At 54.6% G+C, this 27,170-nt stretch overlaps 2 protein-coding genes across 13 annotated transcripts in view; one reads left to right on the forward strand and one right to left on the reverse strand.

The window, feature by feature from the left end:
* ZCCHC17 (zinc finger CCHC-type containing 17) overlaps positions 1-27,170 on the forward strand; it is a 1,254,002-nt gene that overhangs the window by 755,440 nt on the left and 471,392 nt on the right. The window lies entirely within an intron of this gene.
* Positions 1-27,170, reverse strand: part of SDC3 (syndecan 3) — a 38,935-nt gene that overhangs the window by 3,908 nt on the left and 7,857 nt on the right. The window contains exons 1-4 of one of the 3 annotated variants that reach the window (XM_050795606.1): positions 5,227-6,584; positions 3,167-3,780; positions 914-1,205; positions 1-686 (exon numbers count right to left, since the gene is read on the reverse strand). In XM_050795606.1, coding sequence (XP_050651563.1) covers positions 589-686; positions 914-1,205; positions 3,167-3,780; positions 5,227-5,545 — 1,323 coding nt within the window. In that variant the 5' untranslated portion in view covers positions 5,546-6,584 and the 3' untranslated portion in view covers positions 1-588. Of the gene's footprint in view, positions 687-913; positions 1,206-3,166; positions 3,781-5,226; positions 6,585-27,170 lie in introns of those variants that run through there. The other 2 variants (XM_050795614.1, XM_050795595.1) reach the window with 2 other exon arrangements.

Raw genomic sequence — 27,170 nt, forward strand, 5'->3', positions numbered from 1 at the left:
AGGAAGAGGGCAGAGGTCAAGGCCCAGAGGCCGGGTACAACCAGGGCAAAGGGTCCTCAGGGGTGGGGGCCAGGGTATGGAGTGGGCTGGGAGTCCTGGATCTGAGTTGGAGTGAAGATGGAGACAATACTACTACTACCAGCACTGGGTACCACTATAGGCCTTCACTGGCTGCATTCTAATTGCCCAACACACTAACTCACTGAACCCTCACACCAGCCCTATGAGGGAGGGGTTATCTGAGGGCTTCATCAAATTTAAAATGCCATCAGTCATAAGATGCCCCAGTATTTTATAACTGCTAGGAAAGAAAAAACTCTGCTAACTAAATATGACATACCCCAATTACAGAAGAGTTAACATGTGAACAGATGTACCTCTTAGAATTGATTAAGGGCAAAATGACTATCCCCATTCTACCCATGAAGAGAAGGAAGGCTGGAGAGGTGAAGTACCTTGCCTTGAGTGCAAAGCCAGAATTTGAACCAGGAGTCCAGAGACTCCCTAGATGCAGCCAGGGCAGGTCCACAGGGACTGGGGTCAAAAATTGGGGAAGGTCAAGCTGAAGGATGGGTCAGAGGTTAGCATCTAGGAAGTGAGGTCCCAGGGGGTCAGCCAGTGTGGCCCAGGAAAGCAGGGATCAAAGTCAGAGTCCACGGAGGGGTCAGAGGGCACTGAGGAAAGACCTAGAGATGGACATGAAGTCAGGGTTGGATATTGGGAAGGAGAAAAGTTGGGAGGAGCCAGAAGGCAGGTCCTGGGGGGTTGAGTTCTCAGGTTTCCTTCCTATCTGGCTCCTAGGAAACCACGCCCTGATCTTCTTTCTGGGTTCCTAGAGGCAAACTGAGGCCCAGCCAGGTGCCTCACTCTGGGATCCTCCCAGGCTCCCCCTGGCCCAGACCCCAATCCTCACCTACGAGCACCTCCTTCCGCTCCAGGATACTCTTCTGAGGCAGCTGAGCAGCTGAGCTGCCCGAGTCGATGGCATTGTCCAGGAGGCCAGGGCCCGGGCGGGCACCCTTGGGCAGTGTCCCAGGTGGAGATGATGGCTTGGCCGCAGCCCCTCCCACAGCTACCACCTCATTGGCTGTGTCTGGTTGTGTGGTCTCTTCTTCTGGCAGCTCAAAGTCTCCGCTGGGCCCCCCACTCACCGGCACCTCTGGCTCATCCCGGATTGTGGTCAGGAAGGTCTCTGGAGTTGGGGTCTGCAGAGAGGGTGGCATGAGCCCAGGACAACCACACATGCATGCATAACCCCCCACCACCATCCTACTGCCCTGGGGGGCTAACACTTAGCACTCCCTACACGCCAGGCGCTGTACTACTCACTATCCCCACGAAGGAGTGTAATAATGTCCCCAGTTTACACAGCAGGAAGTCAGCTCAGAGCGTAAATGACCTGCCCAAGGACACACAACTAGTAAGTGGGGGACAGAACTAAAATCCAGATCTATCTGCCTCCAGAGTCTGTGTTTCTAACCACTACCACACTGCCTCTGTTCTTGCTCTGGCCACATCCTGTCCCCATCATGTCCCCTCCAGCAGTCTTAGTAACAATTCTCGGGGGATTTCTGTCGAGATGTTTGGGAACTGCTGGGTGCAGCTGCTATGGATGTGGGCCTGGTCCGGGTCCATGCCTAAGGCAGGGGAGCATCCTGTAGCCTGGAGGCCAGTCCAAGAGCAAAACCTGCAGAGCATCATGGCCTCAGGGGCAGGTGTCCTGGAAACCAGCTCAGTGACTGACAATCTCTAGGACTCCCACCACTCAGAGGCAGGATCAGAGCCGGGAATCATGAAACCAAAGTGGGGGCTGTGGGAGCCATTTGGAGCAGGGATGTTTCTACTTCAAAGGTGGGCATGGAAAGGCGAGCCTGGTGTCCAGGCTGAAGAGAGGCTGCAGCAGTGCCCCAGCGTACACAGTGTGCACAGTGGCTCCTCCAGCAACCTGGGCTCTGTGCACCTTCTCCTGGGTTCCGTACCCTGTCATTGTTTCCCCTTCCAGCTTGGCCAAGTCTGTGTGAAAACACCAGGCTGCCCCAGCTGCTTGAGGCGAGGGAAGGGCCTGCACCCTGCTGCAGCTGGCTGGGGAGTCAGAGGGACAGACACTGGCCCCAAGGCAGCTCCACGGCCCAAGGGCCCTCCTCAGTGAGGCCAGCTGCAGAGGGCTCTGGCACCCAGTCCATGTTCCCCCCTCTCCATCTTACTCAGTGCACACAGCAGGGACCAGACCACCTCTCTCATGTCCTTGGGATTCATCCATCCCTGGCATTCCTGACATCTTCATCCTCTTCCCGTCAATTCCCCTGCCCCATCCAGAATATCCCAAATGCACACACATGCAGCCCTAGCCCTGTGAGACTGCCCGGCTCTGGCGCCAACTGCCTGGGTTCAAATCCTGACTGCCACTGTTGGCTGCAGAGCCTTGGGAAGTGGCTTCACCTCCCTGTGCGCCAGCAGTTGCTCGTCTGTAAAGTGAGATGACCACAGTGTTGCCCGTGGGGTGGGCATGAGGGCTGGGGCTAACACAGGTAAAGTGCTGAGAACTGAGCCACACCCAGGCAGCCCTCCACAAGGCAAGTGATGCATTCTCATACAGCCGGCTCTTAACCACCCTCAGACCCATGGTATTAACAACCGTGATGAGGACAGCAGCTGAGAACCTACTGGCTGCACCATCACCAGGCGCTGTTCTAAGCACTGTGGATGTCAGGAGACTTCATGCTCACAATGAAATGATACACATTCTATTGTTTTCTCCTTTCCGTAGATGAGGAATAGGAGGTATAGAAAGGATCAGGGACTGGCCTGAGGTCCCATGACGAGGAAGTGGCAGCGGAAGGATTCTGATCCAGCTACCAGACTGCCGAGTTAACGCTCTCAACCGAAACACTCAGCCTGGCCTGCCTTGTCACCAATGCACATGTTCACCCAATTCCTTCCCCACCAATGTCCCATCCCATTAGGATCCAACCACCCCAGCCCTCGTTTTCTGTCCCTCTTCCCTCCCCATCTGATCTCTGTCCCTTGGTCCTGCCCCTTGCCCCCACTTTGTCTGGCTCATCTCTATAGCCTCCTGGTCCTCAGTCCTGTCCAGCTCCATCCTCCTCATCCCTCCCCTGACCCACCCTCCTCTGCCCTCCTCCCTGTCCCTTCTCAACACCCTCACCTGAGCCACCTCTGTGGGTCCAGGGGCAGTGGTCCCCAGGGGCAGGGTGCTCCTCTCAGGGATGTCAGGCTCCTGGGTGGTGGCCGGCCTGGGAAGGGCTCTTGGCCGGGAGGTAGCTGTGCTGACCAGCCTGGGTGTTGGGGCCTCAGTGTCCAAGACAGCTGCCGTGGTAGGGGGTGAGGGCGCCTCGGGGGTAGTGGCCCGTGCCGTGGCTACCGTGGTCAGTGGAAGAGGCAGAAGCCTCCGTACGCCGGTGGTCCTTACAACAGCAGTGGTGGCCGTAAAAGGGGGTGCTGCAGGGGTGCTGGGGGCGGCGGTGGCCACTGTGGCAGGCACTGTGGCCACAGTCGGGGCCCCCGTTGTTGTGGCAGCAGTGGTAGCCGTGGTAGTGGAGATGGTGGTGGCTCTCTGGCTGGGCTCTTCCGGGACTTCTGTCACCACCAGGGGGCTGGTGGCTGGCTCTGGGGTGGGGCGCTCAGAGGGGAGCTCTTCAAATGGTGTGCCCACAGGCTGGATGTTCGTGGTGGGCAGCACCGCAGGGGTGGTGGACACCGCCAGGGCCACATCTGGGCTGAAGCGCATGGCTGTCTCAATGCCCGACTCCTGCTCGAAGTCTGAGGGGGTGGGGGAGAGGGAGAGAGCTAGGGAGCTGGGTGGTTGTGAGGGGCATGAGGATCCCAGGTAAGCAATGGCCGTCAAGATTAGGTCTCCCAACCCCCTCTCTTTGCCCCATTTTCCCAGAAAAGATGAGAGAAAGGAGGAAGGCACAGCCTGGCCAGAAGTGGCCAGTTGCTGATGTTCCCCAACTTCTCTCTGCCAAGTCAAAAATTCTGGGGGCCGCCTCTCCCAGGAAGCCTTCCTTGACTATTCCTGCCCACCCGACCTACAGCTTCTATGAGGTTTAAACCAGGCAGCAGCAACTGAGGCGCCTCTGGTTGCAAAACTTGCTGGGGCTTGCAGGGGAACACAGGAGTGGCATTCTGGGAAGAGTCAGACCCCAAAGGCACCCCTACCACACGGTCAAGGCAGGGGTGGTACACTAAGGGCTTCCCCCCAGAGGCACAGGCAGAGGGTAAGAGGGAGAAGAAGCCCTTGCAGCGGGGGAACTGCTTGAGCAACCTGGTTGATGCAAAGCCGGGACAGTGAAGGAACTTGGGAGGAAATGCGACAGGCGAAGCGGGAGGGAGAAGCCACAGCCAGCTCCTGGGCTCGGAACCAGGCAGGAGGGAGGGCAGCCAGGGAGCTTTGTGAGTAGAGATGTGACCCGACAGAAATAGATTTTACAAAGAATAATTTGAAAGGGGCTCAAAGGACTGGGCTAAGGAGGGGAGACCAGAGGCGAGGGCTGTGGGGAGCCAACTCTGTGGCGTGCAGACCCCGTACCATCTCCTCAAATGCCAGCCCAGGCCCTCACTGGGCCCAGTCTCAGCCACCGTCTTTTTGCTACTGTTTTGAGAGCTCCTCCTCTGTGCCAGACCCCAACTTCCTATCCCAAACCCTCCTAGAGGCACCGAGAGGAAGGCGTATTTCTCACCATCCGCAGGTGAGAACACAGGGACTCAGGGAGGGGAGCACCGAGGGGCACACAGTTGCTATGTGGCAGAGTGGGGCTCCCAGCGTCCTTCTCTCCCGAGACTCTGCTAGACCCACCTGGCCTGGCTCCCCTTCCCCAGGGCGGAGCCGAACCAGGCACCACTTGAAGCACCTGCCCTGTCTCGTCACAGCCCTAACCCCACCACTGGCCACAGCTTATTGGACCTGATGGGACCACCCAAACCAAGCAAGGTCTGCAGAGAGAGCCACATAGCACACACAGAGATGCAGACGGGGGACCCTGGAGAGCTGGGCATCCTGGGCTCTGAGGTCCTCCCAGGCCTGGTTCCGTCCCCAGGAGGGTGTTCTGCCCTTCTTGTTCTGGGGATCCTGCCCAAGAACTTGTCTGACCCATACAGTAAACGCCCCCTGCCTCACTGAAGCAAGCCCCCATGGGCTGCTCAGAGAAGAGGCTGGATACAGAGTGGTCACTGCCACCAGGCAGGGGTAGGGAAGAGGGTACTTACAGCCCGAGCCCGACCCTGAGTAGAGGTCATCCAGTTCATCATCGGGAAAGGAGTCATCGTCCCCAGAGCCCTCCAGGTCCACGGGCCTCTCAAAGTTCTCGCTGCGCCAGCGCTGGGCCTGGGGAAGGTAGAGGCGGACACAGGGCTCGGCACCTGAGACTCGCAGCTGGGTGTGCCCAGAAGGGCAACAGGTGCCCTTGTGGGCCGAGTGACATCCACATGGGTGACAGAGATCTTGTGTGCACCCGGAAGGAAAGTGCGTGCGTGTGAATAATTCACAGGGCAGGGGTGGGGCGGGGCAGGTCACCTGGGGCCCCATCCCAGAAGGCTTTCAGTGTCTGGCTGATGACTTTCTCTTAGAAACTGGTCATTTTTCATCTTGACTGCACATCTGAATATTGTGAAAACTAAATTCAGTGGTTCAGTAGGTCTGAGGTGGTCTCTGAGCAGCTGCAATGTTGGACTGGCTGTGGGGAGCCCTGGGGTATGTGTGAGCAGGGGAGGGCTAGACTGGCCCTGCATTTGGGGCCCAGCCTCTCACCCCCTGCCACTGATGGGCCCCCTTCTGGAGTTGATACAAAGCCAGAGTGAGGATCTCAGTCCTGTCTTCATATCCCCAGCCTCAACCACCTGCTCCAGAGCCCTGCCCAGCCCAGCCAGGGCAGGGAGCCAGGAGGTGCCCCTCACCAAATGCACACACACACACAGTCTCAAAGTAATGAATTAATCAGTATTTACTTTCTACCAGTGAGTCATGGAGTGGAACAATTAGTGTAATTGCTCCCGTGACAAATTGCTGGGTCTTCCTCCTTTTTAGACATTCCAGGAGCTCAGAGCAGTAGGGCCCAACTTTTCCCCAGCTCCCCTTTGCCCAGAAAGACAAACACCCACGGGAGGAGCTAGAGCTCCCCATACCACTTCCCTCCACAACCGGAACCAGCCAACCCAGAGTCCCTGCTCCCTCCAGCTCTCTGGCAAGCAGCCTGAAGTCACACAGAAGAATGGGGACTGAGCAGGGACCCAGGCTCCAGCCCCTGCCCCTGCCCAGGGCTGTCTTCACTGTCTTTCTATCCTTCCCAGCAGGCTGGGCAGTGGCTTGGAGGCCTTTAGCTGGGAGGAGGGATACTAAGAGGTCTGTGGTCCCTGGAAGCCCCCAACTGAGGTAAATGTGGGTATCAAAACAAGGGAGTCCCCAAAATTCCTCAGTGACCAGTGCCACTTAGCCCCTAAACTCCTGCTTCAAGAAAAGCCTGTACAAATCCAAAGACCTACCCCCAAGCCACTTAGACCCTTGAAATGACACACCCCAGAGACACAGCACATGCACAGACACACACTGACACATGCTCACCTAAAAGCAGCCACATAGGGCTCGGCGTGTCAGCACGCCTGTGGGTACAAACAGCCACTAGCATGGGGCAGGAGGAGCTGGGCCTGCCGTGCAGTTCTGAGCTCAGAGACAAGCATTGAGCCTCCTGGAAACCCATCAGCCTCCACTCAGGTAGCACTCACCTAGATACTATTCATCCCCAGCTCAGTAGCCATCGACATGACAACCGTTACCATGACGACCATCTTCTCCATGCTAAGGACCAGGAGCTGCAGCTCCCCACAGAGATGGGGGGGTGCAGGAGAGGGAGAGATCACAGGGGAATGGAGAGGATGACAGGGAGCGGGGAGGTGGAGACAGAGACGGGGACAGAGAGGCGAGGACAGAGGGAGGCCAGGGGGCAGAGGGGCAGAGACGGGGAGGGTTGGCTGGGGGATACGAGAGAGGGAGAGAAGGCAAGGATGGGAGGCAGAGGGGGAGAACTCACACATCCTAATTTAGCCTCATGCTGATGAGGCAAGGCTGGGGAAGGGGCCACCTCAGTAATTTTCCAAACCTGCTTCCAAGAGCACATTCTTTCCGAACAGCAAGCACTCCCAAGGCGGGATGGCAGGGGGAGGAATGGCCTGGTCACCCCTGAGCCCACCTGGGATGCTCAGCAGGAACTTAATGCAAGGACACCTGGGACCTGCAGGCATGGGCGCTGGGACTCAGTGAGGCCTTCGCAGGAACGCTACAGAGGGGGTGCTGGTAGCTGCAACTCCCAGAGGGGACAGAGGAACGAGGGGTGGGGAACGGAGCCTGAGAGGCAGCAGGGAAAACCTTAAGAGTCACAGAATGCCTGAGGAGGAGGGTGACAAGCAGCCTTTGACCCCCAAACGACCTCTGCATTTGCATAATCCATCATAATGAGCATAATTATCCATGCCATTCCCTTAAAGGAGAACTGAATCCAAAAGCCCCAGGACGCTGCCAGCTGCTCCTTGACCCTCACTGTGCCCCCTCCAGGTAAACATAACCCCCCCACGCCTGATAGGAGGCCTCCACACCCCCAACACACACGCGCACTCGCAGAAACACACACACACAAAACAGCCCAACATCCTCATGCATGTACATTCTCATGCATGTACTATGCACCCCAACGGATACACACACACACACAATTAAGTGCAATGTCTGCCCACCCCAATCTGTATACTCACCACAGCCTATAGGCAATATAGCCCAGCCCACACCAGCACACACTCACCCATCTACTTCACCCCTAGCTGCATATACACCTGCCCTAGGGTACTCACAGCCACACACACACTCCTCTCCTCACCACATACCCCACAGATGCCCCCGACAAACCTCAGCACATTCTCCTGACCCCACGCACCACACTCACCTCACCAAGGCCCACAACACGGAGCCACTGCCATGGCCACGCATGTTCCCTAAACACACATCGCTCCTAGACATCACCTCCGGCAGGTGCATCCTCTGACTCAGATGTGAACCTCAAAACTCGGATACAACCTTTCCTCTCGGCTGCACCCCCCACACACAGCGAGCATGCCCGGCAGAAACATGGAACCTGCTGCTTCCGGCCACCACCAGTCTAGGGAAGGGACACCCAGCGGAGGCTCCCTCAGCAGCCCATGAAGGCCTGAGCATCGGGTCCCAGGGGAGCCGCTGAACGTTCCCAGGGCACTCTAGAGACCTCTGCCTGCTGCTGCCGAGGGCCTGCCCCAGGTCAGGTGCTGGGAGCACGTTACTTATGCGGCCTCCTTTAACCACCACAACCGCCCAGGGTTTTGTCATCCCCATTGCACAGATGCAGGAACTGAGGCAGAGGTTAGAATTCAGGCATGAGGTCTCTGTCTCTGAAACCCTTGTCCTGGACATTCCTGGGCCACCCCCAGACCCATTGCTCGTCCAGGGCTGAATTCATACATCTGTGCCCCGCAGCTGCCCCTCACCCCCTGCATGATATCAACTCAGCAACACCCACAGCCGTCCACGCCCACTAAACATCCACACCCACGCACCAGCACACAATGGTGATGAGACTATGCAGCTCATAGCATTGCAGGAGAAGGGGCTGAGCACAGGACCCAACACGCCGAGCGCTCCCAACACCCTGCTCTACACGCGTGCAGCCTACTTGTCCCTCCCTGAACCTGCCCCAGCAGACATACACCCACCTCATATGCCATTAACAGACCCACAACACCTGCATCCGAGTTCCCTCCCCTCACACATGCGCTCAAACACGCACTTTCCTTCCAGGTACACACAAGTGCACACACACATAGGGATGAAACGTGGCACCCTTCCTAACGGACTGACGCCCCCCGCCTTCCATTTTTCCTCACAGTCCCCTAGTCATCACACCCTCCTGAACTCACCCACAGCCTCATTCCACAGAGGCACCTCAGGCTCCCAACCCAGAAGGGACCAGGACCAGCAGTGACCCACGGGCCCCCTCACTCCACATCTACTCCCACCGATCCTCTCCTAGAGTTTTAGAGCAGCAGCTGGGGAGGCTCCCCTGGGCCAGCGGCAAGGAGGTGTCACCTCCCAGGTTGCCCAGCCCCCTCCCTCCCAAGAACACCCCGTCAGGGCTGTGATGGGTGAGGGTCCAAATGAGCTGGATATCAGCTAAGTCTCCTCACTTCCAAGGCTACCTCTGCCCTCCCACTCATCACTCACTCTAGTGCAGGGGACACGTTCAGAAAGGCCAGTGCGTCCCTCCCACCCCATCCTCCCTCAGAGCCCACTCCAGAGTTTGGGGTCTCTTGTGCCCAGCCCCCACACCACCATGAGCCTTCCTAGAGAAACAAGTCAGCACAGAGGCGAAGTATAATGAACCAGCTCCTCTTTACTACGCGGTTGGCTGTCAGGCAAGCCATTTAATCTCGGCACCTCAGTTTTCTCGACTGTAAAATAGAGATGATGATAAGACTATGCAGCTCATAGCGTTGCTGTGGGAAGGGGCTGAGCACAACTGAACACCAAGTGAAAAATGAATAAATCAACGTAGCCACGATTACTGTTAGCTTACGTTAAAATTTCTATTATTATTTCCAAGTCTTTACCTCATGTAAGCCTCAACCTCCTCATGAGGGAAGCCGAATTGGGATGACTACACCCAGGCAGATGAGACAATTAATGCCCAGAGAGGTTAAGTGGCATTGCCAAGGCCACAGAGCAGGGGAGAGTGCAGAGAGAAACAAGAAGAGAGAGGTTGGATGAGGGGGGAGAAAGGGCAAGTTACAGAAACAGACACAGCACACAAATTAGGTCAACAGGCTGGGGGCCAGGAGCCCGGCACCCCTGTGCAGCACTAATCATGTTGCAAAAAGACAAGAATAAAATCAAGTGTAATTAGTTCTGCCCGAGCTTCCTTCCCCTAATTAGCCAGACTCAGGCCTCACTTTCCTGGTGACCAGAGGCGACGTGAGCAAGGGTTGGGGGCCCAGCTTTAGGTTCTGACAGTCTTGGATTCAAATTCAGCTCTGCCTATTTACTGGGTGACTTTGGACATGTTACTTAACCTCTCTGAGCCTGTTTGGTTAAATGAGGCCAATAATGATACTTCATAAAGCAGTTGTGAGAATCAAGTAAAATCATGCATGCACACAGTCGGAGCCGCATAAGGCTTTGTCTGTATTCCTACGGCCTACATTTCCCACCTCAGGCTGCAACTTCAAGGATACACTGGGCCTGAGGAATCACTGAGTTCAATTTTCCCCTCTTACCGATGTGGAAACTGAGGCACAGAGAGGGGAAAGCCTTGCTTATCACACTTGCTGAGAAGAAAGGAAGGGCAGGGTTAGTCTGCCATGAAGCATTCAGAGAGGTAAAGTGATTTGCCCAAAGACACACAGCGACGATGTAACGACTAGCTCCTTGGGGCAGGGAGGGAGAGCGTCTCAGCATGGCCCTGCAGGCTCCGTCCCCAAAAATCCCTCAGTCCTGTGAGAACTCAGTGCCCCTCACGCTCACCAGATCCACCCTGGAGACCCAGAGCATCACCGTAGGAATGTGGGCTGGGGCCAGGCTCCGGGCAGCAAGACAGCCAAGGGGGCTGCACAATGGGGAGCCTGGACCAGGAGGGGGACGTCTCAGTCCCCACCCCCACCCAGCCGCAGCTGCCCTGGCCAGAAAGCCAGCAGCCCCACACCCACTCGTGGCTGGAGATGAGGGGCATGAGGACTGCACCCGCTAGGGAAGGGGCCACAGAGCCCAAGTCCCAGAGAGCAGAGGCCTGGGGAGGAGGGGAATGCGGAGAGCAGAGAAGGCCAAGCTGAACACCACAGACCCCCCGAGAAAAATCCACCAAGCCCAGAAACACACCATCCCACTCGCCCCAACTCTCACACACTCAAGCCTCTCACCAACCAAACCTATCCCCACACCCCACTCCCATCTACAAAGGCATCTCAGAGGGCAGGAAACTCTCCCTTCGGGCCCGTCCCATCCCAGTCAACTCCCCTACAAAGACATCATGGCAGCAGGGCCCTCCCTACCCCAAGCCTGCATCTCCCCGTCACCTCCAGTCTGCCCTCCACCCAGTCCTGTGTTCCCACCATCCCCCCAGGATCCCCTTTTTCCCACTGGGGCAATTGCCCCCACCCACGTCCCCACCCCAGCCCCAACAGGAGAGCAGGTAGCAGCCCTGGCTCAGGCGCCCACAGCCTCCAAGACCGTGGGCAAATCCTCTTTCCCCTTCTCTGCCTTTCCTTTGCCCCATTTGCAAAATGGAAAACCAAGCATGGTGGTTTAAGGGCCTTTCTGATTCTGACACTCTGAACTCCCAAAAATTCGGTCCTTAGGTCGAGGATATCCAGCACAATGTTATTTACGAGAGGGAAAAAACAGAAATAACCCACATATCCAGCAACAGGGGACGAGTGAAATAAATGAGGGCACAGGCCGGGCGTGGTGGCTCATGCCTGTAATCCCAGCACTTTAGGAAGCCGAGGCAGGTGGATCACGAGGTCAGGAGATCAAGACCATCCTGGCTAACACAGTGAAGCCCCATCTCTACTAAAAATACAAAAAACTAGCCGGGCGAGGTGGCGGGCGCCTGTAGTCCCAGCTACTGGGGAGGCTGAGGCAGGAGAATGGCGTAAACCCGGGAGGCGGAGCTTGCAATGAGCCGAGATCACGCCACTGCACTCCAGCCTGGGCGACAGAGCGAGACTCCATCTCAAAATAAATAAATAAATAAATAAATAAATAAATAAAAGAAAATGAGAGCACAACCGTAACATGGACTATTATGCAGCTATCAACAACTGAGTACTCACAAATCTACACTGTCTGATTAGGTTATTAAAAAACACAAATGCATCATAGAAGGCTTTTTTTTTTTTTTTACTTGTTTCAAGGAATATTGAAGAATGTGGGAAAATGTACATATTGATCATCAGAAGACAAGACAGGATAGCTGTTGATAGGAATCTGCAGATGGCTCTCTCTATTCCTCTGTGACGTTGGGCAGATATTTAACTCTCTCAGGCTGCTTTAACTGGTAAAAAAAAAAAAAAGATAAGACTGCCCACCTCGTGGGGTTTACAGAAGGACGCTGGGCATGTTCACACATTAACAAATGGCTCAGTAAATGCCAGCTATTAATATGCGTATCATCATTATGTTTAAAAAATAGGTTACAAAAATATGTAGAACTTGATCCTGTTTTAATGAACTCACTACCAAAGTGAATTTCTAAATGCTGCATTATAACTAAAGGCTCCCAGAGGCTCTCTCTGGGTGGTGGGATTACAGGCAGCTTTAATTTCTTCTCAGGACCTTTCTGTATTTTCCACAATTTCAACGATAAACCCATAGCACTTTTGTTACTAGAGAGAGCACATTCTCCCTGAGTCTCCGTCCCTGGCGTTCTCTGGTCTGTGAAACTTCCGGGTCCCCTGGTTCTGCTGAGACCCCATTGAGACAGTCCGTGAGCAACCTTACGAGGAAACTGAAAAGGCGGGTGGAAAGGAAATGAACACAAAAGCCTCTGAGGGAGCTGGCAGGGCCCAGCGGCCCGACTGAGCCTCACCACAGGCGGGCTGGCTTGGCAGGACCTGGCTCCCTCCCCTGGCATCAGCCTGTCTGGCGGCCACCTTGGCCTGTGGTGCCCAGACACCCACCCGCCTGCCTTCTCCCATCAGCCCCATTCCTGGCTCAGCTGGCCTGGCCAGTCTCCATCAAGGTGAAGACTGACTGCCCTACAGCAGCCCACTCTGTCCCCTGTGCCTAGACAGAAGCTGACAATGCAACCCTGGGAAAGCCAGGCCCCTTCCTCAACCAGGGGCTGGGACGCCTCCATCACCGCCCATCAGTCCCAGCCACCTGCCCTCTCACGTCACTCTTGGCCGCCCTGACTCACACTGCTCATTGATGCCTGTCCCCAAGCTCGTGCCTGAGAGCAGGACCACCCACTGAGGCCTCGTTTCCAGACCCAGCAGCACCCCCCACACCCTACTCCCAGCTGCCCACCCCCATAGTCCTCCCACACAAAACTATTTACGGCTCTGGGAACACGGGGATCCTTCAGGCCTGTTTCTGCTTCCTGGAATACCTTTCCCCACCATCTCTGCCTGGCCAGCACCTACTCAGCTGGTTAATCAGTAAAACCAATGGTTATTAAGCACTTATTGTGTGCCAAGCACCATCCTAGGCACTAGGTATGTCCTCACGAAGCTGGCTCAGCTCACACAATGACTCCTTTGTGAGCCTGCTTGAAAGTCACATACGCACGCCAACCACCTCCCTGGTCCAAATTAGGAAGTCCTTTCTTGGGGACTCAGTACCTCCACTGTGTTGTCATTTACTAAGGGAGAAGGCCCACCAACCATGCTCCGATCACTCCAACGGACCCTTCCACCGGATCTCAGTGAACCCACTTGGCCGCCTTGGGAAGCAGATAACATGGTCTCCATTTATGGACGAGGAGACTGAGGCTGTTAAGCCATCAGTGGGGTCACACAAGATTTGAATTATGGCCTTGCTGAATCTAAATCCTGTGTTCAGTGAACTCCTGAACCCCTGAGAATGCATGCAGGGAACCCCAGTTTGTGATTCAAGACTCCTTCCACCGAGCACTTTTCTGGAAAAGGCTGGGCCATGCCATCCGTTATGAAAATGATCACAGCCCCCGCAGAGGGAGCCCTCACTAAGTGCCAGGCTCCTTACATGCACATTGCCTCATTTCTCTTCTCAAACAGTTTACCAGAAAGGGATTGTCATTCCCATTTCACAGATGGGCAAACCAAAGTTCAGAGAGGTGAAGCAACTGGCCCAAAGTCACACAGCAATGGGCCAGGATTTGAACCCAAGATTAGCTGAACCCCAAAGACCATGCCCTTTGGATTACAGAGCACACCTGCTCCTAGCCCTAATCAGTTCCCCTGCCAGAAGGCTCTCAAAAGCAGGGCAAACGTCAGAGACCAGCACCACCTCACACCCAGCTCCCTGCACAGAGAAAGCCTGAAAGCCTGGGAATAGAAATGGAGGACAAGGCGCGCTCACACGACAGGTGGCCCGGCTTAGGTAGGCACCCCCGCCCCCACCGTGACTCACCAGCAGGTGCCTTTAGGAGTCCGTCTCCAGGCTCCATGACTGTCAATGCCAGCAAACATGGCAAGGGTTGCCCGCTCCTGGGGCCCATGAGTCTCCGAGGAACAACCCGGTGTGGAGTTAGGTGTTCCCGCCCTGGCTTCCCACTCCCAAACTGCTTGCCTGGTCCTATCCCTTCGCCTCACTGGGCCTCACTCTGTCCTCCTATGAAATACGAATAATGATCCCCAACACACAGAGATACCAGCTGTCATGTGCCTAGCGGTGAACAGGCAGTCAGTAGGCACTCAGACATGACACTGTCCCCACTCAAAGCTCACCTCCCTGACCACCAAATCCACTCAAATGTCCTCCCCACATGCCCAGCTAGTCTGCAAAACCAGGGCTAGTCCTCAATTGCTCACCACTAGCCTGAAATTGGCTGGTTTATTTCTGGGCCTCACAGGAATGTGTCTGTCTCCCCCTCCAATTGCTCCTGGTGGCAGTGACTGGGTCTGTGTGGTCATTCCTCTAATCCCAGGGCTCAGACTGCTCCTGGAACACAGTCAGCCTCCATCAATCTTTGTTCAGTGAATAAACTGTGGGGTGGATCACCCCCCAGAGATCCACATCACCTGCCTCCTGCTCCCAATCGCTATGGGATCCTGAGCCAGGCCCTGCTCTTCTCCAGCCTCAGTCTAACTGTGTGTAAAACTGAGGAATGGACAAGAGTTCTCTCTGGTCCCTCCAAAATCCAGCCAGGAGGACTCCAAGTGAGCTGGGAGGAGAGAAGAGAAACGGACACTGATCCCAGCATATTTTGTCATAAAATGTTTATGTAAATTATATGCAAATATGCAGATCAGTGGGCTCCCAGTGGAGCCTACATTCTGGCCATTTCTCAACCAGGCCTGGCCCTGGAGGAAAGCAGCCTTCACTGAGCACACACAAAGCACTGGCCCCCACCTTCTCAGGAGCCAGGTGAAATGGGCCTCCTTACTCCACAGAGGCAGAAAGCCCAGGCGACTTGCTAGAGGTCAGTGAGCTCGGCTGGAGAGTAAGGATGGGGTTCGGGACTGGAGCAGGGAGGGGGAGAGCAGGCAGGGTGGGACGTGGCAGTGGGAAGGGGCTGGGGGATCACATGGAGGCCCCTAAGAGCAGAAGGATCCTCAGCCTGACCTTGGAACCACTTGAAGCCAGGTGAGGGGGCTCCAGGGACCCCGCCAGATGTCAAGCTCTGCTGGGCTGACCCCAGCCTCCTCCAGGGAACTGAAGAGACCCTGCTGGAGTCAGCCCGAGCAGGCCCAGCCCTTCCAGCAGCCCCGGGAGCCCGGGAGCTCTGACGGCTCCCCAAAGCCCTCTCCACACACAGGCTGAGCATACACCCTGGGCACACACAGCACACACACACACAACTGAAATGGCCCTGTCTGTAAGAGTGTGTGTGTGTCCAGGCCTCTCCTCCTGAGGAGGCGGGCTGTGGTTCCCCACACCCTCCTGTTTGCTGGGTTATTTATAACCAGCCCAAACTCACACACAGTAGAGATGCCACTCCCCGCCCCCAGCTTGGAGCAGTCCCACTGGCTTCTCGGCTGCTCCTCTTCAAGGGACAGGACAAGCCAGACTCAGATGGTCTGAGCCACAGCAGACTTGGGAGTCACCACCATCAACCAGATGGGAAACTGAGGCACGGAGCAAGGCATCAGACAAAAAGCCTGGAAGAAGGGCTTGCAGGGACCTCAAAAGCCAGCCTAGGGCCACACTTGCCCCTAGGACTGTCTCTAACCCAAGATGAGGCTCTGTGGGACACAGTGGAGTGGGAAAGGAAGGGAGAGAGGGAGCCAGACATGTCCAAGCCCTCACCCTCACCTCCAGAGGCCTAGGACACACAGCAGGGACTCTGATGCTAGACTATGTGGCTCCAAATACCAGGACTGAACTTCACCAGCTACGCGACTCTGGGCAAGTCAGTCTACTTCTCTGAGCCTCTGTTTCTTCACCTACTAAATGGGCATAGTAACAGTACTGACCTCAGGGGTTGGGAGGATTAAATAAGATGTTCCAAACAAGGCTCTCGGCCCACAGTCTGACTACTTCTCAGCCTGGTGACCCAGGACAAGCTGCGTGGCCTGAGCCTCAGTTCTGTCATCTGCAAATAGAACAATGATATGGCCCAGAGGGTCATGAGGACTGAAGCACTGGTTCCCACACACAGTACGTGGTCAGCACGTACAGATTCCATCCTCTATTCCTCCATTCCCAGGGGGCCCCATGGTTCCTGACTAGCCCCAGATCCTCTCCTTGATACTCCCTGTCTCCCATCTCTGAGCATCTACTATGTGCTGGGCCTGGTGGGGGTTGTTCTAGATATTATGCCATGGAATCTTCTAAACAACTCTTCAAGGGATAAATTCCCTTCCCAGCTCTGCAGTGGGCCTTCTGCCTTGTTGAATATAGATGTTCTATAAATACTTGAGGGATGAATGGATGCAAGAATGAATGTGATCAAAAAGTCAGATAATCACAAGCGTTGGCGAGGACGTGGGGAAATCGGAACCCTCACACACCACTGGTGGGAAAGTAAAACAGCACAGCCGCTTTAGGAAAGAGGCTGGCAGTCTCTCAAAATGTTAAATGGAGTTTCCATATGACTCAGTAATTCTACTCTTAGGATATACATTCAGGAAAAATGAAAATATATGTCCACACACCAAAAAAGGTAGCATTATTCATAATAGCCAAAAGGTTGAAACTACCCAAATATCCATCAGCTGATGAATGAATAAATAAAATGTGGTATGTTCATACAATGGCATATTATTCAGCAAAAGAAAAAAAAAAAAAAAAAAAACTAATACTGAGGCCGGGCATGGTGGCTCACACCTGTAATCCCAGCACTTTGGGAGGCTGAGATGGGAGGGTCACCTGAGGTCAGGAGTTACAGACCAGCCTGGGCAACATGGTAAAACCCCATCTCTACTAAAAATACAAAATTAGCCAGGTGTGGTGGCATATGCCTGTAGTCCAAGCTGTTTGGGAGGCTGAGGCAGAATTGATTGAACCTGGGAGGCAGAGGTTGCAAGGAGCCAAGATCATGCCATTGCACCCCAGCCTAGGCAACACGACCAAAACTCAGTCTCAAAAATAAACAAACAAATAAACTAATACTGATACTACAATGTGGATGAACCCTGAAACCATTATGTTAAGTGAAAGAAATTGGTCACAAAAGACCACATATTATAATATTCCATTTATACGAAATGTCCGGGATAGGCAAATCCAGAGAGATAGAAAATAGATGAGCGATTGCCTATGCCTGCAGGGGCTGGGGAGAAACAGGAGCGACTGTTAATGGGTACAGTGTTTCTTTCTGGGGTGATAAAAACGTTCTAAAATTAGTGATGGTTTTACAACTATGCAAATATACTAAAAAACACTGAATTAAATACTTTAGATGGGTAAGATGTATGTGAGTTATATATCAATAAAGCTGTTGTTTCAAAAATAATAATGAATATGAGACTGAGGCTCAGAGAGGATGAGAAACTTGCCCAGGGTCACACAGCAGAACCTGGACTCAAGTTCAGGTCCTCCAGAGAAGCCCAGTGTTCCTTATCCTGACAACATGCTTGTCCTGGCCCTGCTCACTTCCTCTCCCATTTGAACATCTTACCAAGCCCCAGGTGAAGCCTCCACAGCCCCCACCCCCAGAGAGGCAAACGTTTACTCTGCAGACCACAAGTAGGAGAGGCCCAGCTCAGCAACTGTCTCTTCTATGCTGTTCAAAGACCACTTTGTCAGGTAGGGCCAGTGGAGGGGGACAGGCTCAGCCCAGAGCCTTCAGAGACTCCAGGGACTCCAGACCCAGGCTGGCTGCCATCCCCAACCCTCCACCTCAGTGTTCCAACTGCAGCCCTCAGTGGTTCTGGATGCCCCACCCTACCCTCTGACCATGTGCCTGGCCCCTGGCTGCCCTCAGGAAAAGGCATGAGGATATGTCCCCGCCAGGGAAGGGGCAGAGCCTGTCAGGGTCCCAGTGGTAAAACACGTCTGCATTTAAACTCAAGTCCATCTGCCCTCTGTCCCCATGGCTGTCTAAGGCAACTCTGAGGACAGGCGCCTCTTCAGGCCCCACCCTTCACCCTGGCCCCAACTTCACCTGGCTCCCAAGCACCAGCCCTGCCCAGCACAGCTGGCAACCGCCAAGCCCCTCGGGTGGTTTCCACTCTACTCTCTGGCAGAGGCCTGTCTGTCCTGGGCTAGGCCTGGGCTGGAGCTACCAGGCCTTTGTCTGGAAGGTGCTCGTTAACCCCCTCTCTCCTGCCTGGCTGAACTCAGGTATGAAGCCTAAAATCCCTTAGGCCCTGTCTTGAGCCTCAACACCTTGGCTTCACCTCCCAGACTTTGATCTCTCAGCCATTAAGAAGGGAGGAAGAGGCCAGGAGCAGTGGCTCACACCTGTAATCCCAGAACTTTGGGAGGCCAAGGTGGGTGGATCAGGAGGTCAGGAGTTTGAGACCAGCCGGCCAACATGGTAAAACCCCATCTCTACTAAAAATACAAAACTTAGCTGGGTGTGGGGGCGCGCACCTGTCATCCCAGCTACTCGGAAAGCTGAGGCAGGAGGATGGCTTGAACCCGGGAGGTGGAGATCACAGTGAGCCAAGATCGTGCCACTGCACTCCAGCCTGGGCAACACAGTGAGACACCATCAAAAAAAAAAAAAAAAAGAAGGGAGGAGGCCTCGCAGTGCCTTAGACTGCCAGGCAGAGACCACAAAGGATCCTGAGTGGGGAGGCCAAGAACTCTACAAGGACCCCCTGCCCCTCAAGAATGGGGTGCAGAGAGCCAAAGAAAACCCCATGCTCACCTCCCCTAACATCCTCCTCCAGTCTCCTGCAGGTCCTGTGTGCCCCAGGTATCCTGCCAGCCCCTCCTCCACACAGTCACTGGCTCTTCCTCTCCCCCACTGAGCTCAGATAGAGTCCAAACACCTGCCAGGGCTCAAAGACCCTGCGTGCCCTGGCCCTTACTCCTGCAGCCCAGGGATGAGGCCTGCCCTCCACTCCTCATGTGTCACCCGAACGTGGCTTCCATGACCCAAACTACTTCAGGTCTCAGCTGACCCACCCTCGCCACCAGGACTCCCTCCCTGAGCCTCCCCAGGCAGGATCAGAAGCCCAGCTTCGGCCAGTATGTACCTAGTCACACCAGCTTGGCCTCCTCCCCTGTAGGGAGCTCCACCAGGGCACGGTTGCCCACCAGCCTTAGCCCCAGGCCCCTAGGCCCTCAGGGAATGAATGAATAAATGAGTCTAAAACAGTCTAGCCCAGAAACCAAAGCTGTGCAGTAGATAGTGTGTGTGGGAGAGGAACCGGGCTAGGAAAGATGGACTCAAAACTGGACATCAGGCAAGTGGCTGTTGCTAGAACACAGTCTTGTTCCCCAAACCCAGGACAAGGATGGGTAGTGATTGTCACCTTTGTGGTGATGGTGGGCTCTCATGGCCACTCCCCCAACATTTACCATAACTAGTCAGCAGCCTGTGGGCAGAGCAGTGCGCTGGACTCTGTGCCAAGTAAGCCCTAGCTCTTGCAACACCCTGTAGCACCACAGTCACCCTCCAGCTTCATGGAAGACAACACAGGCTCAGAGGATGACACAAGTACAGTGACCTGCCCAAGTTCACCCAGCTGACATGCAGAGGTCAAAGTCCAAGTCCAAGTCAGGACTCAGCTGATTCATCCCCCGCACCAGGAATCCTTCCCTGAGCCTCCCCCGGCAGGGTCAGAAGCCCAGCTGCTGCCATTAGGGACCCAGTCACGGCAGTGTGGCCCCCTCCCCTATAGGGACCTCCACCAGGGCAAGGCCAGCCCAAGAGCCAAGTTGGGTTAATGCCCAAATGCCCTCTTTCCACCATTTATCATGGCCATGCCCTTAGAGACAACACAGGACACTCACCCCTCTAAACATGGAAAGGCAAAAGGGAGGGAAGTGCGGAGGGTGAGGAAGGTGCAGGGTCCGGGGACTCGGCCCGTGCAATCTCTGTGCACCCCCACAGTGCCCCGGACGGAGTGGAATGGTCCTCCCTCCCGCAGCATGAGAAAGACAGTCTCACCTCTGTGCCATGATCCATACCCACCCCACCCACCAGGAGCCCCCCCACCACGTCTCCTGACCAAACATTTGTCAAAAGAAACACCACTGATATCTGGGCAGGACGATTTTCCACCAGTGGGACTGTTCTGGACACTGCGGCCCTTTAGCAGCCCGACCCCCACCTGGCCAATGCCAGCTGCACGTCCACTACTAAGACAACCAAAAATGTCCAAATGTCCCGGTAGCCAGCACCCTCCATGCCCAGATCAGGCGTCTCCTCCTCATGGAGGTGTCCCCATCCCACCCTAGTCCCAGGCGACCACCCCTCCTCCCTGTTCAGGGCCTTAACTTCAGCATCTCTTGGTTGGGCATCATTTTCCCATAAGTCAGAAATACTCTCGTCAAAGAAACAGAATCCCCCCAGAAATCAGAATCCCCACACGGCCTTAGTGCCGAAGACTCTGATCAGGGTTTCCCCAGGCAGGCGGTGAAATAAAGGGATCCACGTCTCCTGGCCTCTCTGACCCCAGCTGTCACTTTCCTCACGGGCACAGCCACACTCCCTCCCCTGCCACCCCCCAGCCTGCCGGCATCCAGTTTGGCAAATAACATACAACTGAATCTCCGAAGGAATCCAAGGTTGGTTTTTTAGTGGAGGGTGCGGGGGAGTGAAGTGTCCCTGGAGGTCAGGCGGAAAACAAAGCTCTGAGGCCCTCCACACACACACCACACACACTGTTCTTGCCTTAATCACCTCTAACGAGGCCAGATGACCAGCTGCCCCTCTGGCCTGGGCTCCTAGACCCTGGGATTAAGAGTTGGGATTAAGGACAGACATATTTTGGTAGCTCAGAGCCCCAGCAGTGTGAGTGTGGGTGTGTGTGTGTGAGTGACAGTGTGTGTGTGATTGTGTGTGTGATCGTGTGCGTAAGAGTGTGTGGGGGGGGTGAGGATGTGTGTGTCAGTGTGTGGATGCGTGTGTGAAAGTGTGTGTCAGTGTGTGTCAGAGTGTGTGGATGTGTGTGGGTGTGCGTGTGTGGGGGGTGAGTGTGTGTGGGTGAGAGTGTATGTGAGTGTGAGTGTGTGTGGGTGGTGAATATGTGTGTGTAGGTGAGAGAGAGTGTGTGTGTGTGTGAGTGTGTGTGGGTGAATGTGTGTGTGGGTGACAGTGTGTGTGAGTGTGGGGGGTGAGTGTGTGCGAGTGTGTGGATATGTGTGTGTGGGTGTGAGAGTGAATGTGTGAGTGTACACAGACATGCACACATCCAAGCACATTCGGGGTGTTTCTGGGCATGTGTCTATGTCTAGGTACATCCATGTGTGTATGCCTAGGGCTGTCTGGAGTGGCTTAGATGTCTGTGTGCATCTGAGTGTGTTCACATGAGCGTGGAGGGCTGTCTCCGAGCGGTACCTGTGCACATGGCAGCATATGTGTGTCCCTGTCTCTACATGTGTGCACAGGACAAGGGTATTTGCACAGGTTCACGTTTCTTCATTTGTAAGCATGCATCTGAGCCTCCCAAGGTAGAGAGAGTGTCTCCAAACTTCCTTAATCCACAGTGCTGGGGGGAAACCCCTGGAGCTGAGGCAGGGGGAGGGACAGCAGTTGGGGGACTCCTGATCCCCCGGCATAGGATACAAACACCTTTTCCTACAAGGACACCAGAGCTCCACGCATCAGCACAGACACACAGCAACACACCATCACACATGTTGCAGGCACGTGCAAACCCCTAACCCAAACTAAAGTCCTAAACAGAAACATGGCCTTAGTTCCACGTGGAAAAAAGATTACCTGGCCTCACTTGCAGCCTTGCAGACCATCCCTCAGGACACAGCTGAGCTCCCTCTGGATCTGAGATTGTCCCTACAAGCCCCCCAGCTCCCCAGCTCACTTGAGAATAGGATCCAGCCAGCCAGGGCTCAGCTCCCAGAGGCCATGTAGGGGCTTCAGCCCCAGGGGAGCTGTTCCACTTCTCACTGCTGAGTGACCCTGAACAGCCACACTTCATCTCTGGGTTCAGTCTCCTCATCTGAACAGCAAGGCCAGGGCTGATTCCGGGCTCTTTGCCCCAAAACTCCATTTCAGGAAGGACAGATGCAGGCAATTGTGAGTTCTGGGGCCAGGAGGGCAAGGAACTAAAGAAGAATCAAGAATTCCTCTAGCCTTGGCCCTAACTACCCCTTCAACCCTCGAGACCCCTGTCCCCAAGGGGAACCCTCAGGTCCTGGCCCTGGTGAGTCACAGCCAGGGAGATGGGAGGTTCCAACCAGTGAGGGAGTAAGATAAGGGCCTCTAGGGAAGCTGAGCAGGGGGAGGAAGGAGTATGAGGAGGAGGGTGCGAGGCGGGAGGGAGGGAGGGGGGCTGAGCAGAGAGGGCGGAGGAGATGGAGAGGAGGGAGGTTGGAGCGGAGCGAGGTTGGAGAGGAGAAGATCTCCTCATAACCAAGGCTGAGCCTCCAAGCCCACAGTCCGTCCACCCTCCAGAAAGACGGAGCCAAACAGGTTCCAGGGCACCCTTCCCTGCCTGCACCTCCACAGCTCACTGGGGCTGGAAAGGCTATATCCCCTCGTGCCCACTGCTCCCTGCTGCCAGGCTCCACTTTCCTCTTCTCCCAGTCTTGGGGAATCACATGAGCGGGGGCTGGGGAGAAAGGACCAAGTGTGACAACAGGGGAGAACTAGAAGTGAAACAGAGTGAGGAGTGTGAACGCAGGAAAAAGAAACAAAGCAGCAATGTCAGAATTTGGGGAAGTGTAACAAAGTACCATGTGTGAAGGTTGAGGGGGAGATGATGTAATGGGGAATTAGCAGCTGCAACAATGTATCCAAGTGAGAGCTCCAAGGTGGTAACAATGTAACCCTGCGGGGAAGCAGACACTATGAAGTGAAATAACAGAATTGGACTTGGCAAAGAATCCTAACTTGGAGAAGAGGCACCTGGGAACCTAGAAGAGGGAGGCAGGAGAGAGGGGGCTGAGGAGTGTCTCACTGTGCTTGGGGGCTGGTAGGAGGGGTCATTATTGGATTCCCAAAGGAGGGGACATCTGTGCTGGGTTTTAGAGGATGAGTAGGAGTTCACTGAAGAATAAAGGAACAGTCCATGAAGAGGGAACAGCACACGGGTAGGCATGAAGAAAAAAGAGACAGTGGTATGCTCTGTGCTCAGGATGGCTGGTAGAAGTGTGGGATGTACAGACTGGGCGCAGTGGCTCACCCCGTAATATCAGCATTTTGGGAGGCTGAGGTGGATGGATCATTTGAGGCCAGTAGTTCGAAACCAGCCTGGCCAACATAGTAAAACCCCGTTTATACTAAAAATCCAAAAATATTAGCCAGGCATGGTGGCATGGGCCTGTAGTTCCAGCTACTCAGGAGGCTGAGCCAGGAGAATCGCTTGAACCCGGGAGGTGGAGGTTGCAGTGAACCAAGATCATGCCTCTGCACTCCAACCTGGGCAACAGAGTGAGACTCCATGTCAAAAACAAAAAACAAAAAAACAGAAGTGTTGGAAGGCAAAGGGATGAGGCTGGAGAAGCACATTGAAGGCACTGACAGGAATTAATTTGGCATAGGAAATATTGGGCATATGGGCAGCTGGGGTGGTCAAGGAAGGCTTCCTGGAAGAGGGGTATGGGGGCAGCTGAGCCTGCATTCTGGACAGAGCAGAGTCAAGTACAGAAAAGAAACACAGTGTAGGGGATAGTGCCCTGCCCAGGAGTCAGAGACAGAGTTCTTAGTCCCAGCTCAGCCATCAACTTGCTGTGTTACTTTGGGCAAATCATTGTATTTCTCTCAGTCTCAACTTCCCCAAATGTCATATAAGAAAGTTGAATTACAGAATCTCAGAAGATTCTGTAATGATGACTTGAGATCAATGCTTTGGCCTCAATGTCCCCTTTGGAACAGTGAACAGTTTGGACAAGAGTATTTTCAAGGGCCCTTCCAGTTGAAATCCTCTCCAGCCGTCTGATCTTTCCCCAACCTGGGTTAGCCTCTGCCCATAGCCCCATATAGACAGAAAACATGCGGCAGGAAACAGATCCATGTGGAAGCCAGGAGCCCAAAGTCCCGGGAAAGGTCCTGCTCGACAATAGCCACTCAAGTTCTGGTACCTAGCAAGGCCCGATTGGCCCTACGTTCATCCTGTAGGGTACCACACTTTACAGTTTGCAATGCACATGGCAGCATGAGGCAGTGCTTATATACTAGATGGGACTCTGGGGGCAGGCTGCTCGGGTTCAAATCCCAGCTGGGTCACTTACTAGCTCTGTGACCTCAGACGAGTTATTTAACCTCTTTGTACCTTGATTTCCTCTTTTGTAAAATGAAGATTACAATGGTATCTCCCTCATAAGGCTAAGGATTGTTTATAGATGAGACATTTGGCAGAGCGTTTTGTGTGTGGCAGGCACTCAATGGACAGAACTCAATATTGTCACCTCCAAGCTCTGGCATCTCATGCTACCTCCTCATGACAGAAGGGCAGCACCCTGTACCTGCACAACAGTACCCAAATGCCTTGGTTTGGACTCAAAGACCACCTTGTGAGTCAGCGAGGTCTTCCATGTGGAGGACCTGTGGGGTTCAACTGTTCAGCCCAAGAACACTGAGGCACAGGGCCAGACACCCACGAGGAACCTGGTGACTGTCTCTTAAAGGCATCAGAAAGGGCGGCCCCCTACAGCAGTGACCCCTCGCCGCCAAGGGAGGTGTGTTCCCCTCTCCACATGTGGTAGCTCCCTGATATACTGCAACCTTCCCCACTACTCAGACTTTGTCCATCCTAGCCCACCTATCAATGTGCTGCCATCTGTCATGGCCTGGTACAAAGGATGCCTCCTCCATGGAGTCTTCCTAGTTTTCAGGGTCTAAATCAACCTCTCATTCCCTGACCTACTCCCGCACAGAATTGAGAGCTTCCTAATGTCAGGGACCAAGCTGAGCCCCCTGGGGGTCCCTAGTGCTCGGCTGAGACCAGACACAGAGGGGTCATGAGTAAACAGTAGCACAGTGGCGATAAAGATCCAGGTACTGGACTCCCTGCCCAGCCCCCAGCTAGCCTGGAACTGATGATCATGTTCCAGGGTTCAGGGAGGGAGGTGGTGCCCAGCGTGATGGGCAAGGAAAGAGATGCCTCCTACCCTGGCCCTAGAGGAACCACAGACAAGCCACGTGAAGGAAGCAGGCCTCCCCTCCCCACCCAGGCCAGCCATCCTGCCTGCCCTTCCCCACCGGGCCAACCTAGGTCAGGCCCTGTCCTCTCTGGCCTCAAGTCTTTCTGATAGTTCCTCAAATCTGAAGACTGCAAGGGCCCCTGGGTCACCGCATTCACTCTTCCCATTTAACAGATGTAGAAGTGGAGGCCCAGAGAGGGAAAACGCTGCCCACTACCACTTGACAAGCTAGTGGCAGATTCATTTCTGAGACATAACCACCTTGGGGAATGTATAATAATTAAAAGTCATCACCCAGCAGCAGGTTCCTTTTAACCAGCTGCACCTCCCGCCACTCCTCACTGCCACCGAACGGGTCAGGGATCACTGGCTCCATTTGACAGAAGAGAAGACTAAGGCTGAGTCAAGAGTCAGCCAAATCCACCCACTTCTTCGTTTTTGTTTTTCTGTTTGTTTGTTTTGTTTTGAGACAGAGTCGTGCTCTGTCGCCTAGGCTAGAGTGCAGTGGCACAATCTCAGCTCACTGCATGCTCCGCCTCCCAGGTTCAAGCAATTCTCTGCCTCAGCCTCCTAAGAAGCTGGGATTACAGGCACCTGCCACCGCCTGGTTAATTTTTGTATTTTTAGTAGAGATGGGGTTTCAACATCTTGGCCAGGCTGGTCTTGAACTCCTGACCTCATGATCCACCTGCCTCGGCCTCCCAAAGTGCTGGGATTACAGGCGTGAGCTACCTTGCCCGGCCAAAATCCACCCACTACTAATGGCAGAGCTGGGGCTCGGCCTGTCAGGGAGGAGGGGTAGGGCTTCCTCCCTGCTTCTCTTCAGCTCCCTCCTCGAGACCACACAAAAGCACATGCACCTGCCGCCAATAAACCTGCCTGAAGCAAGACATGGCCAGACAAGACACAGAACACACATGACACAACTGAACACTGACAACCCCCTGAACAGGGCTTCATATACAGCAGGTGCTTAGTAAATGTCTGCTGAGTGAGCAACGCAGTCAATCAACACTGGCGCCCATGCAGGAGCCCACACGTCTGCCTGATGCCCTTGTGTGGGGAAAAGAAAGAGAGATCAAAATGGAGTTTCTTACGTCTTCCTTTTCTACACAGACACAGTAACAATCTGATCGCTCTTTCTTTTCCCCACACCCTTGAACGAGCATCTCTGTAAGCACCCAGGCTCCAGGCTCAGAGTCCTGCTAACTGCCTCACTGTGGGCACACTGCTCAACCTCTCAGGGCCTCTGTGTCCCCATCTGTAAAATGGGATAACCATGCCTGCCTCACAGGGCCATGCTGAGGACCCACTGAGATAAAGCATGTTAAGCACTTAGAACCACACCTAGCACATGGCGTGCAGTGGTAAGTATTGGCCATTGTCTTTGTCATCTTCATCCTCGCCATCATCTGTGTTTGTGTCTGTCTCCCTGACACAGGGAGCATCTTGAAGTCAGGAACCAGGTAAGATGCAGCTGCAGACACCCGCCCCCTACAATGGCAGCCAGGCCTTGAGGAGGGGGGCAGTGAGTAAGGGGTGGATGACAGAGGGTAAAGACTGACACAGGCACCTACACTGCAACTGTGGGCCTGGACAGGGAATAGTGTATGGCTTCTGTCCGGCAAAAATACCCTTCCCCTGCTCCCAAAACAACAGTCCACCTCCCCCCAGCTCTCCAGGAGCCTTGCCTACTCAGGCCCTGCATAACCCACGGAGCCCCCCCAAGCCCCAGCCCAGGGAGGGGCACAGGTCTAATGAGCCGCCTGCAGCCCCC

This window comes from Macaca thibetana, chromosome 1 (genome assembly GCF_024542745.1).
Source record: "Macaca thibetana thibetana isolate TM-01 chromosome 1, ASM2454274v1, whole genome shotgun sequence".
In the NCBI taxonomy this organism is placed as follows: Eukaryota; Metazoa; Chordata; class Mammalia; order Primates; family Cercopithecidae; genus Macaca; species Macaca thibetana.